The sequence below is a fragment of the Aspergillus pseudonomiae genome (assembly GCF_009193645.1).
Source record: "Aspergillus pseudonomiae strain CBS 119388 unplaced genomic scaffold BDV37scaffold_63, whole genome shotgun sequence".
Classification (NCBI taxonomy): Eukaryota; Fungi; Ascomycota; class Eurotiomycetes; order Eurotiales; family Aspergillaceae; genus Aspergillus; species Aspergillus pseudonomiae.
This window is the reverse complement of record NW_022476055.1, coordinates 59601-72990: the sequence shown is the minus strand read 5'-3', so window position 1 is coordinate 72990 and position 13390 is coordinate 59601. Positions and strand designations below refer to the sequence as shown.

The 13390-nt window shown below is 50.0% G+C and overlaps 3 protein-coding genes across 3 annotated transcripts; 1 reads left to right on the top strand and 2 right to left on the bottom strand.

The window, feature by feature from the left end:
* Positions 1–87: 87 nt before the first annotated feature.
* Positions 88–6590, bottom strand: ino80 (chromatin-remodeling ATPase INO80). Its single transcript, XM_032082669.1, has 5 exons — positions 6220–6590; positions 5343–6078; positions 4715–5254; positions 849–4659; positions 88–776 (listed from the first exon to the last, which is right to left on the bottom strand). Exons 2-5 carry the CDS (start codon positions 5865–5867, stop codon positions 568–570), a joined length of 5085 nt encoding a protein of 1694 aa, XP_031938794.1. The 5' UTR covers positions 5868–6078; positions 6220–6590; the 3' UTR covers positions 88–567.
* Positions 6591–9518: 2928 nt separating this feature from the next.
* Positions 9519–10713, top strand: BDV37DRAFT_273611 (zinc-dependent alcohol dehydrogenase; the record flags this gene model as incomplete). The annotated part of the gene is made up of 3 exons (XM_032085090.1): positions 9519–10169; positions 10241–10595; positions 10667–10713. 3 exons carry the CDS (start codon positions 9519–9521, stop codon positions 10711–10713), a joined length of 1053 nt encoding a protein of 350 aa, XP_031938793.1.
* Positions 10685–13137, bottom strand: BDV37DRAFT_296217 (putative GABA permease; the record flags this gene model as incomplete). Its single annotated transcript, XM_032090070.1, has 8 exons — positions 10685–11201; positions 11268–11652; positions 11729–11815; positions 11871–12403; positions 12473–12620; positions 12681–12846; positions 12876–12981; positions 13059–13137. The coding sequence occupies 8 exons, from the start codon at positions 13135–13137 to the stop codon at positions 11047–11049; spliced, it is 1659 nt and encodes a 552-aa protein (XP_031938792.1). The 3' UTR covers positions 10685–11046.
* Positions 13138–13390: the final 253 nt, after the last annotated feature.

Genomic DNA, 13390 nt, shown 5'->3' with positions numbered 1-13390 from the left:
GGTCAGGGAGTTCGGCGAGACTTTTCGGCTTACGATATCCTCCGCCGTGATTGGCAGGCGGACTTAACTCGGTCATTACGTTTACGTCAGGAAGTGCGTCCGGATACGATCCTGGAGCCGAGATAACCTTGATGCATGGATCACGGGGAATATTGCCCTAAGAAGATACCGACTAACCCGTCACCGCCCAAGAACAGGTTCGGAATTCAACAACAAATACATGTCTATCTTGCCATCAATTTCCAACAAACTCGCACTGGACTTTTTGTCGTCTCCCTCTTGGTGCCATTATGGGCTGATTACCACCGGCTTCGTCCCTCGTCTTCAACAATGTCTCTTAAATCGCTTCATACATCAGGAATCAGGAATATATGCTGTTAATACAAGGCAGAATGTAAACTGCCCACAAGAAGAGTCCGATAACAAGAACCAAAAAGAGGGTTTAGAAAAATGAAAAGAAAGAAAAGAAAGAAAGAAAGAAAAATAAGGGAAGCAAAGGCAATGCAATCTCTGAACGCCATGACCATAACCAGCCGTGTCAATTATTGAGGCACCATGTAGGTTGAATCAGCTAGGCCCTAAGCCTCCGTCACCATCAATGAGACGTAATCGCTCCTTGGTGGTTTTGGCTCTTTTAGACGTGCCTTTCCCTGCCCCCCTTCCACGTCCTCGCTTAGGAACTGGCGTAGATGATGGGGTGCCTAAATTCTCTGCAGTCGACACAGGAGTGGCCGCTCCGGATGGCTTTGCACTGGCATCGTCAAAGTTCCCTTCACCTATAGATTGACGCGGTTAGTAACTTTACCAAAAGCCTATCCAAACGGAGAGCGCTGATCAAATCCACATACCTTCATGATACATATCATCCAGGGTGATATCTCTCTTTCTCTTCTGAGCAGCTTTCTTCCCGCCTTTACTAGCGCCAAACACTTCGCCTCGGTCCAGCGCTTCCTTCTCCTTCTGCTCAATAAGCTCCGCCTGTTCATCATCTGCCAACCACATGGCAATGTCCTTGGTTCGGCTCTCGCGGTTGCGAGTATTGAAGTCAACCCCACCAGCTGCGCCGCCTGAGATAACGACACGCTGCACTTCCTCCTTCTGCAGAGCTCGCTTGCGAATACGCTCCTCAATGGTGCCGCGAGTAATCAAACGATATACCGTGACCTGTCTCGTCTGGCCGAGACGGTGAGCACGATCCATAGCTTGAGAGTCAATGGTAGGATTCCAGTCCGAATCATAAAAGATAACCGTGTCGGCTGCAGTCAAGTTGATACCCAGACCACCAGCACGAGTAGACAAAAGGAAGACGAAGATCTCTGGGCGCTGCTGGAAATCTGCCACCGTGTCGCGACGGTCTTCCAATTTCGTACTTCCGTCCAGACGACAATACTTATAATTGCGGTAGGTCAAGTACTCTTCCATTAGATCAATCATGCGTGTCATCTGGAAGTAGAGTAGCACACGGTGACCGCCTGCCTTGAGTTCTCGCAAGAGCTCGTCTAGCTTGGCCAGTTTACCCGAATCTGTAACGAAACGGCGCATAGATGGCACTTCAATGTGCGTGTAGCGTCCTTTGATGGATGTTGGCTGCGGCAACATCGGCGGAAGCGAGTAAGGAATAGGGTCCAGTTTCTTTTCAAGAATCTGTTGCTCAAGTTGTTTAGAAGGCGTGCTGAACAAGGCATGCCGAACTGAAACATTGAATAGGCTGTCATTCATTTCATTCAAAGGCGCTCGACTGGATGACGAAACAGTAATCGGGGGCGCAGACGCTGCGGGACTGACACAAGGCTCAATGATGCCCAGACCTTCCCGCTCAAAGACGGACTGCGCCACGGTCGTTAGTTCCCGCATGTATCCCTCTGTCGTGACATCATTAATAGCATGCTGGTCGTTACGTTGGACGATATTGAACATGGTATGGGAAAGGACGGATGCCATCGTTGTTTCATCATCATCATAGACTACGTTGAGCCGAGACAATCTGTTGGATTTGCCGCGCCGGCGGATCGCCCGCTCAAAGATACCCTGACGGGATTGCTCGTACGCTTCATTTATGGAAGTGTCCACAAAGCGTAGGAAAGAGAATGCACCATCGTGTGCGGCACTATGTTTGATATTATCTGGGGCGAAGATGTTCATCAAGTGAGCCAGGTACTTGCCACGGAAACCGGCCTGTAGATTACCGGGCCCTGCTACATCAACACGGCCGTCAGAGCCGCATAGAAGGCGTGGCAAAGGATATTCGATCAGGTTACGTGTCGAGTAACCGACATCAACATTTTGACCTTCTCGGACAAAGGAGGCCGTTTCCGCAAAGTGTGCGGCAGAGAAGGGCGATTTCGTTTCCGCGCGTTCAAACAGGTCTGGATGATTACAAACCTTCCGGAACTGCATGACCAAGTTCATCAACGTCGTGCTGTCGGCCTCATCGCCAATAGCAGCCTTCTCGATAAGGTCCATGATGCTAACGCGGTTTCGCAAATTAGTGTAGTAGGCCCGCTGACGGTAGGTCAGATCGCAGAAGACATCTTTCTCAACCTTGTCTCCAAGCTCCTGCTGAACGTGCTTCTTAACACGACGAAGCATGAAGGGTTTCAGGATCATGTGGAGACGCTTCAGCTGGTCCTCATTCAACTTGGTGTTACTTTGAGCGTGAGACTCGATATCCTTGGAGAACCACTCGCTGAACTCGTCGTGAGAATCAAACAAAGTGGGCATGATAAAGTGGAGCAAAGCCCATAGCTCCTGCATGTTATTTTGAATAGGCGTACCAGTGAGGAGGAGGCGGTTACGACAGCTGAAACCTAGAAGGTTTTTCCAACGGGAGCTTTGCGAAGATTTGATTGCCTGGGCTTCATCAAGAATCATATATTGCCATTTAACCTTTTGGAAGTACTGCGCGTCGAGGACCACGAGCTGGTAGGATGTCACTAGCACGTGGAATTCGGACTCCTTAGTATAGGTGATGTGCTTGCGGTCCCAGAACTTGCGAAGAATCTTGCGGTCTTTTGCTGAGCCCCAATAAGGAAGGACTTTGATGTCAGGAACAAATTTAGTAATTTCCTGTTGCCAATTGTGTAGGGTTGAGGCAGGCGCAATGACTAAAAATGGACCCCAGATATTATGAACTTCGGCGAGGTAGGCCATAACAGAGATAGATTGAATGGTCTTTCCCAGACCCATTTCATCGGCCAAGATACCGTTGATACCTTGCTCGTATAAGTTGACAAGCCAATTGAGACCCTTCAGCTGATATTCCTTCAATTTCGCCGTGAGCATGGTGGGTTGCGAAATCTCAATGTCACCCAAACTCGTAGGGTTCTGGAAGTTCAATTCACCCTCGTCCAAAGCAGCCATATTATCTTGCCCGTCATTGAAGGCTCGCGCTCGGTCTTGAGCTTCTTTAACGGCATTCTGCGCGTTGGCCATTGCTGCCTGTCGTAGAGCTGATTCATCTTCTGCGTCGAAATCGAGGTCCTCAAAGTTGGTCACCTTAGCGCCAGCATCCGCAACGCCGGGGGGCAGATCATGTTCTTGATCTTTACCGGATTGAATTGTTTCATCCGATCCCTCAACGGCAGTATCACCAGAGTCTCCCTCGGCACCCTTGATTTTGCGGCCAATGAAGTGAGAGTATAGTTCGGTTTGGGATATAAGGAAATTGAGTTTGCGTCTCTGGCGGTTGGCTTCGCGCTCTGCTTCTGCTTTCTTGGCCGACTCGATTTCCTGCCTTTCAGCAAGACGGCGTAGATCGCGTTCTTCACGCTCGTTGCGCTTCCAGAATGACATCATCTCACGCATAGTCCGCTTGGCCCGGGCTTGGGTATCCTTCATACTCTTATTCGTACGTTCCTGCCACTTACGAGACTGCTTACTGGCTAGCTGAGCAGTCTTGCGCAAATTCTCCTGGCGGGTGCTGAGCGAGAGGGCTTTAATGCGGTAGACCTTGGGAATATCTTTACGGGCAATATCTCGCCAGATTTGCTCATAAATCTGATTGTAGCCTTTTGTTTCGAAGGCGGACAGGGGCGCAGGGCTACTCTCCTTGGAGCGGCTGCCTTTAGCTTCCTTCTTGAGAGATTCCTTACGCGGATCTTCTTTGGGCGCAAGAGGAAGTGGCTCATCATTTTCCATGGCAGCATAGGCGGCCTCTGCTGCATCTTTCTCCGCTTGCTTTTGCTCCTTTGATTTCTTAGGCCGTGTAACAGGACCTCCACGTCCCGATTTCCGCCTCGATGGGGAGCTCCGGCCGATGTGGAAAGAGCTGGTAGTGCCACCTTCGAGGTTTGGTGCCAGCGGTGTGACTTCACCGATCTCTTCAGGCGCTGTGACACCTTCCAGGGCTCGCTTGGTAGTCTTGATTTTCCTTTGTGCTCGTTCTGCTTCACGCAAAAACTTGGCTTTCTCGGCAGAGTCTTGAGCCTTATTTGCTTTGCGTTCGGCCTCAAGCTTCTTCTGCATCTCCAACCGTACCGTGTTTTCCCGACGACGCTTCCTCTGCATGTCCTTCTTGCGTTCCTTCTCATCCTGAATTTCTTTAGCTTGGACTTCTGAGATGACGGAGGCCTCATTGGCAATCCGAAACCGGTCCATTCCCGCAGAGGCCTGCTTCTCAAGAGATTTGCCAAGGTTGACCAGGAACACATTTCGGCGACGCTGCATCCTGTGTAAGTAGAGTGTTTCATCCAAACTGTGAATAATAATGGCTTACCTTGCGCTTTATGCCCTCCTCTTTCAAGGCATGCAAGGCCCGTCGCTTACTTTGCAATTTGTACTGTTCGTACTCTTCTTCGAACCCAGGAGCTTCCACATCACTTTTCTCCGCATTGTCAATCTCCACCATAAGTTTGTTGATGGTTTCTGTCTCCCGTTCGGACAGAGCCTTACGGGGGTTGAGGAACGCCCATGGTTGAGCAGACGTCTTGGTTGGCTCAAGACTACCGTTGGTTGTTGAAATACCGTTCAAAGGTTCACGCGCTTTGTTGTCCTGCTCAACGTTGCGACGGCGTTTCTCCGAGCTCGGCTTTTTCTCCAGCCTGGGTAACATCTGCTCCTGCTCTTTGACTCTCGGATGCGACGGAGGAACATGAGCTGGCGGAGGTGGGCTAAGCTGCGTTGCTTCTCGTGGTGTTGACGTTACCGGTGCCGGTGTCGTCTCTGGTGGGGGGGATTGTCGTTTAGGAGAGCGCTCTTCGGCCGGCCCTGATAGGATACTAGCGAAGGACATGGGGTCTGCAGCCCTGGCAGGCTTCTACATGCAGCAGCAAAAAGTCATACATCAGTAAAGGAATTCTCTAATCCGGCGTAGAACGTGTAATCGATATGCATAAAGAACGTACTGCTTCCTTTGGAGGGGAGGCCGGCTTTGGTTCTCTCATGATAGAGGACGGATACCCAGCAACACCAGGGCCGCCTAGATACGATGATTCTGTGTCTTTCTTTGGGGAGAGTTGCAAAGGGCCCTCAGGCCTGCCAGTCGGATGGGCATGGGACGGAGTGGAGGGACCGTAAGGAGATGCGCCGTTGCTTGATAAGACGGACCCAGAATAGGGCCGGGGAAGAGGAAATTGGGGAGTTCCAGCTGACGAATGGGCCTGGAACTGCGATGAAGGATCCGGAGGATGTGGCGGAGGTGCAGTCCCGTTCAATGGTGGGAGGGTCGCCGGCAACGGAGACGCATGTGAATAGTGAGGGCTCCGTGACATGGTGGTTGGTGGAGGGAACGCAGGAGGCGTCTGGGGAGGATGCTGCTGGTACTGGTCATTGTTAGGATAAAAGGGGCGGCTCTTGTTTGGAGGAGAGTAACCAGGATAACGGTGCTGCTGGGTAGGGGACTGGGGATTATATGGCGGAGCTCCCGTCATGGTGGCCGCGTGTGCCGAAAACGCGGCGGCGAACGCTTGACAAGGACAACGGCAATAGTTAAAGAGACGAAGGCAGGAAGGATCGTGTCAGATGAACTTGAACTGTCACGATGGGCGACCGCCGGCCATGCGCGGGTGGCCAGGTTAGTGTGTTGCGAAATGGAAAAGCGAAGCTATCACGCGTCTGTCCGGCTGTCGCTTTTGGCGCTACCTGCTTGGAGAATTAATCTGAGGTGTCCAGGTATCGGGAGGTGAGGTGGAGAGGAAGGTAGATGTTCGCCGATGTGTTATAGTTGCGAAGGTGAATTAGGGAAAGGGACGGAGATGGAGTGGGAAGGGGAAATTGCCTTACCAGGTGCACAGGAATCTTGAGAGGAAGGAAGGCTCTTTGTGCTTGGTGGTGAACCGACAAATCCTCGCAGCGGGTCAGCGGTTTCCGAAAGAGAACACCAGTCAAGCGACGAGGCGAGGATGCGCCAAAAGCCAGGCCCAGCCAAGGAGTGGTGGGTGTAATCAATTTGCCTGGGCCGGCGGATGGAGCTGGGGGGGAGAGAAGATGGGGTTCCGGATTGGTTATGGATCGGAGAGATGGTGATGGAGATGGAAAGGATGGGAAAGAGGATGAGGAGGAGGAGGAGGAGGAGAGGAAGGAAGAAAGATTGACGATGGCGGATGAGATGGTGGTGGTGGTGATGATGGTGATGGATGGTTGTTGGCCGATCCAGTATTTTTCCTTCTCTGGTCACTCTCTCTCCGTTTCCCCCTTTGCCCAACTTCTTGCCTGTCTTGTCGTGTCTTCGTCGTGTCGTTCGTCCGCTGTACTGCTTAAAAGCGCTCATCCGAAACACGCTCGTCGCGGTACGTGTATTTTCATTACTTACGGTAAAGTAGACTAGGCAGGTTTGGGAATTTGTGAGACAGGTCGAGCTTATCTCCTATTGCGGCCTACAAAGAATGTGCAAACTGTACTCGGTACGTAGGTAGTAAATTAGGTGTTTATGTAGGTATAACCTACTCTGTAGTTGAGGCACTTCCTTCAGGTTACAAGGCTATTCCTTCACTTCAATTCCCTTCATTACCCTCTAACCAACTCAGCCATAGTATTCAGTAGGTATGTTAAAATTTCAACGGATCCTCGTCATGACCAAGCCCGTCTCGTTCAATACTGGTAATTACCACCCCAGATCTTAGGTAGATTGAATGTTCCATTGATTGATATGGGTCAGAGAGTTAATTGCGCTGCAAGCTTCCTTCTGTTATTCAAATTACCCATGGTAGAATATCGCTACCTATGTCGACAACCGCTTTCTGTATTGGCACAAGCTAAGACAAGTAATGTAATTTGTCCTTCAGCATGCTTTTACACCTCAGGGCTACTTTACAGAGTAGAGATTTTTAGTCATGCTCAATCCCGTCCTTTCATTCCTTACGCCGGCTATACACAAACCACATCGAAGAGTGTTCAATTCTAGAAGGTCTTTGTTTTTTTCCTTTACTACTGAACTTTACCTTTGCTGCAGTGCTATATTTGGTTATATCCAGAGTAAATAAAGACACCAATATGTTTTATGGCATTAAATACCCCTATGAAAATCCTTGCTAGTATTCTATACAACCAGCCACCAACAATGACTAGCAAGGAATTAAAGACACACACTGTTGAATCATAGCACTGCACCATTCATGTAACATTGAATCAGGTACATATCTTTGAGACGCGTACTGGGCAGGCTGACTGATGCCCTGATAGAGAAGCTTTTATACCTGCAAGAGGACATCGCTGCTTTAGAGCAGTATAGCCTCTTGAACTTCGTGTCAACAGAAGATGATCATCATTACATTTACTTCATTACCCCAAGACCCTGGTCATTTTAGACGTATGCATGGTTGACATGTAATTGTAATAAAGAATTGTCTGATCCGATGAGCGATGCCCGATTTAAGGGCTATATGGCTGAGACTTTCGGGATGATACAGATTGGTCGTTGGAGAGCGACTTGCTTTCGTTTGACAGTATACGCTACCGTGGTGTTACAGCGGTAGCAAACACGTGGAACAGGAATCTTTATAATGTCTAAATCAAAGGGCATATCAAGCATTGTCAGAAAATCCCCTGTGCCAGCAGGCAGCGTATTCAAATGCTATTAATGAACAAACAGACATGTACAGAAGGTGGAGGTCAGGTGGCTTCCAAAAGGTCCTTTGCCCGTAAGGTACTCCTGGTCGACTTTGAAAGGTTTAAAAACCCCCTACCTGCCGTAAAAACTCTTTTGTCGCTCTACAATGTGAAGATGATCTGCGTATAGGATGTTAATGTCTCGTATCCATGAGTGCGACAAGAGAAGACAAGAACGATGACGACGAGAAGAGATCACAAGCAAGGCAATCCTACAGATGGTACTGAAGATACCATCAGATCCGGGCTATAAAGTCGTCCCTGACTTTCAGAGAGAAATTCAAGACTTCTCTTTATAGAAGGAATTGACCGAATCACAGACCTCACGTCTCTCATGTCCAATATCCTCCGGGTATGAGGGAACTAGGTACCAGGATTATACATTTATATGCGGGTTCCTTCAATATGTTGAGCTCCGTACGTCCGGAGTCAGCTTGGAAAGAATTCCCCCAAAAAAATCTCATCCATCCCGCATCTCAGCAAATCCCGAGAAAAAGCAAGCAAGAAGGAAGGAGGGGGTTTTCAACGGGGCGAAGTGGCTCCCATGCTAGTAACTTTGAAGTACGGGACATACCGCCTGAGGCACCAATGCTTTCCTTAAAACTGACTAGGGTTGCCGCATCCATTGGCCATCAGTCGATCGACATCATCCGATTTTAGGGGACGATTTAGTATGGAATGGATTGAATCTTTGCCTCTTGAGTCTCAGCTTCCCAAGAGGCTCGGTCTACCTTATTCGGTGATCTGTCATAATTGTCAGGAAACCTTGAAAGAAAAAGATGGTCCTTCACTCTTCCCCGCATGAGATACGGCCAGTCTGACTAAATCTGGGAAGGCTTGGCCCAGGATCTGGACTCCCTGACAAGGAAGCATTTTCGGGGGAAGGGAACGTCGCTGGGAGTCTGTACGTTGGACATGCTGGAAAAGAAAATCGACGGACGGTGCTTATGCACCATCGTACCAATCGGGCAATGCGGAGAGAGAGCTTAACCCCGATGACGTCGGCCATGGATCGCCTGTTGTTGTGGTTCATTCGGTGGGCTGATAATCTTCCATACGGCATCGTTTGATCGTCTTGGAATAGCTTCGGTGTGTCTCACAGAATCTCTTTCATGTTTCTTTTTGCCTTTTTCTGTTTTTGACCTTTCCTTTCCCTCTCTCCGGTGACTCGTTTTCCATATGTCCGTCTGGGGGTGTGTATCTATCCCTACAGCGCTCATTCACTCTCATTCACTACTACTATGATTCCCACCCTATAATACCACGTCATGCGGATTGGATGACCGTCACCCCACCCCGTTGCTTCAATTGATTCTAGACTTCTATAAGAACTGTCCAGAGTCTCACCCTCAGCTTACTTCACTTCCTCATCACTTCTCTCCTACAACCGATTCTCTCATCGTGTGAAACAAACCCAGTTCTACCGCAAACCCCCTTTCGTCCCTTTTTTTCCAACAAAAGACCCTAAAGTCAAAATGTCGATCCCTGAGATGCAGTGGGCTCAAGTGGCCGAGCAGAAGGGCGGTCCGCTCATCTACAAGCAGATCCCCGTTCCCAAGCCAGGACCAGATGAGATCCTGGTCAAGGTTCGATACTCGGGCGTTTGCCATACCGACCTACACGCCTTGAAGGGTGACTGGCCCCTCCCGGTGAAGATGCCCCTCGTAGGTGGACACGAGGGAGCTGGTGTCGTCGTCGCCAGGGGTGACCTGGTAACTGAATTCGAGATTGGCGACCACGCTGGTCTCAAATGGCTCAATGGATCCTGTCTCGCCTGTGAATTCTGCAAGCAAGCCGACGAACCTCTCTGTCCGAATGCCTCCTTGTCTGGCTACACGGTCGACGGAACTTTCCAGCAGTACGCCATTGGTAAGGCCACCCACGCCTCCAAGCTTCCAAAGAACGTTCCTCTGGACGCGGTCGCTCCCGTCCTGTGTGCGGGCATCACAGTCTACAAGGGACTGAAAGAAGCTGGTGTTCGTCCGGGTCAAACCGTTGCCATCGTGGGTGCTGGTGGTGGTCTTGGTTCTTTGGCGCTGCAGTACGCAAAGGCAATGGGCATTCGTGTGGTGGCCATTGATGGTGGAGAAGAGAAGCAAGCCATGTGCAAGGAATTAGGCGCTGAGGTAGATCAATGCAACAACCTCTCCACCACCTCTCATTACTATAAAACACACTAGCTAACAAAATCCCAAAGGCATACGTTGACTTCACGAAGACCCAAGATCTCGTTGCAGACGTCAAAGCCGCTACCCCTGAAGGCCTAGGTGCACATGCCGTCATTCTTCTTGCCGTTGCCGAAAAGCCCTTCCAGCAGGCCGCCGAATACGTCCGCTCGCGCGGTACCGTCGTCGCCATCGGCTTGCCCGCCGGTGCTTTCCTCAGGGCCCCTGTTTTCAATACCGTCGTTCGTATGATTAACATCAAGGGTAGCTATGTGGGTAACCGTCAAGATGGCGTGGAGGCTGTGGACTTCTTTGCACGCGGTCTGATCAAGGCTCCATTCAAGACCGCACCATTGAAGGATCTCCCCAAGATCTTCGAGCTCATGGGTTCGTTTACCTTGATACCCTAACAATGGACGTCTCATTCTTTCATGGGATTATGCTAACACTTGAAATAGAGCAAGGCAAGATCGCCGGCCGTTATGTGCTTGAAATCCCCGAATGAAGGGAACATGGTCATAACGCACGAAATGATAACAATTACGAGAATTATGAGACTCCATCATCTCTTCCTCAGGGTTTCCGGTTACAGACTATAAATGAAATAAGAACTCCAATAGAGAAGGTACTATAAGAGCACCTATACGTGGGATTCGGGACAGCGGTGACATCTTCTAGCAGATAGGTAATAATTCATGATGTTAATCTAATAGCGTTTCGTTTACGTCGTGTCCAGCGTTCATCTTTCCTTGCTCCGTAGCTATTCTCCGCGACGCATAGAGATGAAGTAGTCTGTTTCGTCTCGAAAACACCACCACGAGTACTTGCATCATGCACTTTATAACCCTCCAAGATTTGCCTCGGAAGGACCGGATGACGAGCCGACCGTTGTCTGAGGTCCCTTATATGTCTTCCTTGCATATAGCCCATAGTACAGAAGTGCGCCTCCCCAAAGCGCTCCATTAATAACAACTGTATAATTCATATCCTGCGCTAAACCAAGTGTCAACTTCACTAATGGAATGAATCTATACCATGAAAAGAAGGCGAAAAACTTACGAGTTGGACCCGGCCCCGTAGTTGGAAACATACACAAGATGATTGCAAACGCTAAATACACAATAGCGGTGACCGCTATCGGTTTACTGAATCGACCCGTATAGAACTCACCAGGGTGGAATCGGTCTTGGCCCCAGACCAGCCGGCAGAGGATGGGCATCATCCAGGCGAGATCATTGCCGGCTACGGCAAGAGAGAAGAGGGCGTTGGAGGCGGCGCTGTTGATTATGGAGAGAAGACCGACGATGACAGCGGATACTACGACGCCCCAAATCATGCGTACTGGTTGGTAGCGGATCTTTTTGCTGACTTTGCGGAAGAAGGAGGAGAAGGGGAGGGCGCCATCTCGGGAGAAGGCCCAGCTTTGGCGAGAGGCAGCGATCACCTGTTTAGCAGATTTTTTCAATGTTAGGGCTATAGGTGTGATAGGCACAGGTGCATGTTGTTGAGGGAATACGGACCAGACTCAGTCCCATGAAAAATTGGACAATTGCCACTACTATCATGAAGCCAAGGGCACCGCTTTTTCCGAGGCAGTCGTAGTAGATCTATAGTACCTAGGGTTAGTATGCTGGAGAAGACGTGGTATATGTATATGCTTACTTGTGCCATTGGTTGGCCAAGGTTAGTGTTCAATACACCATCCAAGTTGACATTAATCACAGCTGCGATTACTGCAAGGGAGAGAAACCCTAGAGCTCCGCAGAGGCCTGCAGACCAGATGATACCCAAAGGTACAGCGCGCGCCGCATGAGTAGCCTCCTCGCTCATGTGGACACACGAGTCGAACGCCCCGATGGTCCAGATCGGGGAGAGCCAGGCCAGCATGAACGCCCAACCTTGGGGCCAGGTTGTGAGATTTTCAAGATGGCCAAAAACATAAGCACCCGAGTTAATATGTCCGCCCCTTATAGCCTTCCCGATGGGTAATGCGAGGACAGTGGCTAGCACGAGACCGACATTGCTCACAATACATGCCGACTGAATCTTGGGCATGATGCGTCCAAAGAACGTAGCTATGAGACCATGGACGACGACGCAGGCCACGTACGTTCCGTACACAACTGGACGAGAGGCAGTCCAGTTACCATCGTGGGCCAGTGAGACAACAGACAGTAGCATGGTAGCAAATCCATCTAATTTGCAAGTGTCAGTGGCACACAGGGTCGCAATGGGTTGTTGCACAGATATTACAGGTTACATACAATCCACAGAGCAAACGCCACCGAGGAGACCTATAGTATTACTGTATCCGACAACAAAACTCAGGGGGTTCTTCCATCTGTCACCGCTGAAATAATGTGTCCAGAAATAAAGGCCTCCCGCCGTTGGCATTGCGGAGGCCAGGTCGGCCTGGATCAACGATCGTCAGACTGAAAACAAGGAGAGCGAGGGACGATGTACTCAACATACCATGGCGAGGCCGACGATGAAGATAAACACACTGGCAGCTAGCCATCCTGCAGTTCTGTCAGCTCCTTGCAAAGTTGCACGAGCCAGCCAAGAGAGCCTTACCCTACCCAAAGAGTTAGCTAAAGTTTTCCAAATGAAGAGATGTATCGATTCACCCAAACCATCCCTACAGGGCCTGCAGGGATCGAGAAAGACAGTGTGGAAGCAATCGAAGGCAATAGGCCCATGATGCTGAATGCTACTGCAAAGACCTGAGTCGTTGAGTAGTGCCTTCGCAGTTCCTGTTTGTAACCGAGAGCGGCTGGCGAGATCAATATCGACTTTGTAGTCTATGCACATGGGTATATGATTATGGCCTGGTTATCCTAAGGAGCTTACCAAGAAGTTGCATATCCCCAGACTCCACTGGGATGTCATCCTTTTCTGCTGCCGAAGCAGCCTTCGCCTTGACATCCATAGCCTGGGATTCCTAGAAGGAGCAAAGAAGGAAAACAACGAGATGCGATGCCCGACCAAAAGGAAATAGCTCGTAGTAAGGCTTTCTCTAGGGTGCTGCAGGGAGGAAATAAGAGAAGGAGGGGAGAGAGAATTGAAGGAAAGGGGCTAGACCAGGGACTTCTCCTGGCTTGCCCTCAATAAGCTCTTCGTAGATAAGCCATCTCTGCATGACGCATGCTCCATTATCCCTTCCCTTACTTCCCCGGCCTTCG

What these genes read in the sequence shown, in the direction of transcription:
- ino80 (XM_032082669.1), bottom strand. Translation starts at nt 5,867, where the DNA reads ATGACGGGAGCTCCGCCATATAATCCCCAGTCCCCTACCCAGCAGCAC. An exon ending in AGGAGGGCATAAAGCGCAAG is followed by an intron (nt 4,660 to 4,714) that starts GTAAGCCATTAT and finishes CACAGGATGCAG; the next exon opens with CGTCGCCGAAATGTGTTCCT. An exon ending in GGATGATATGTATCATGAAG is followed by an intron (nt 777 to 848) that starts GTATGTGGATTT and finishes GTCAATCTATAG; the next exon opens with GTGAAGGGAACTTTGACGAT.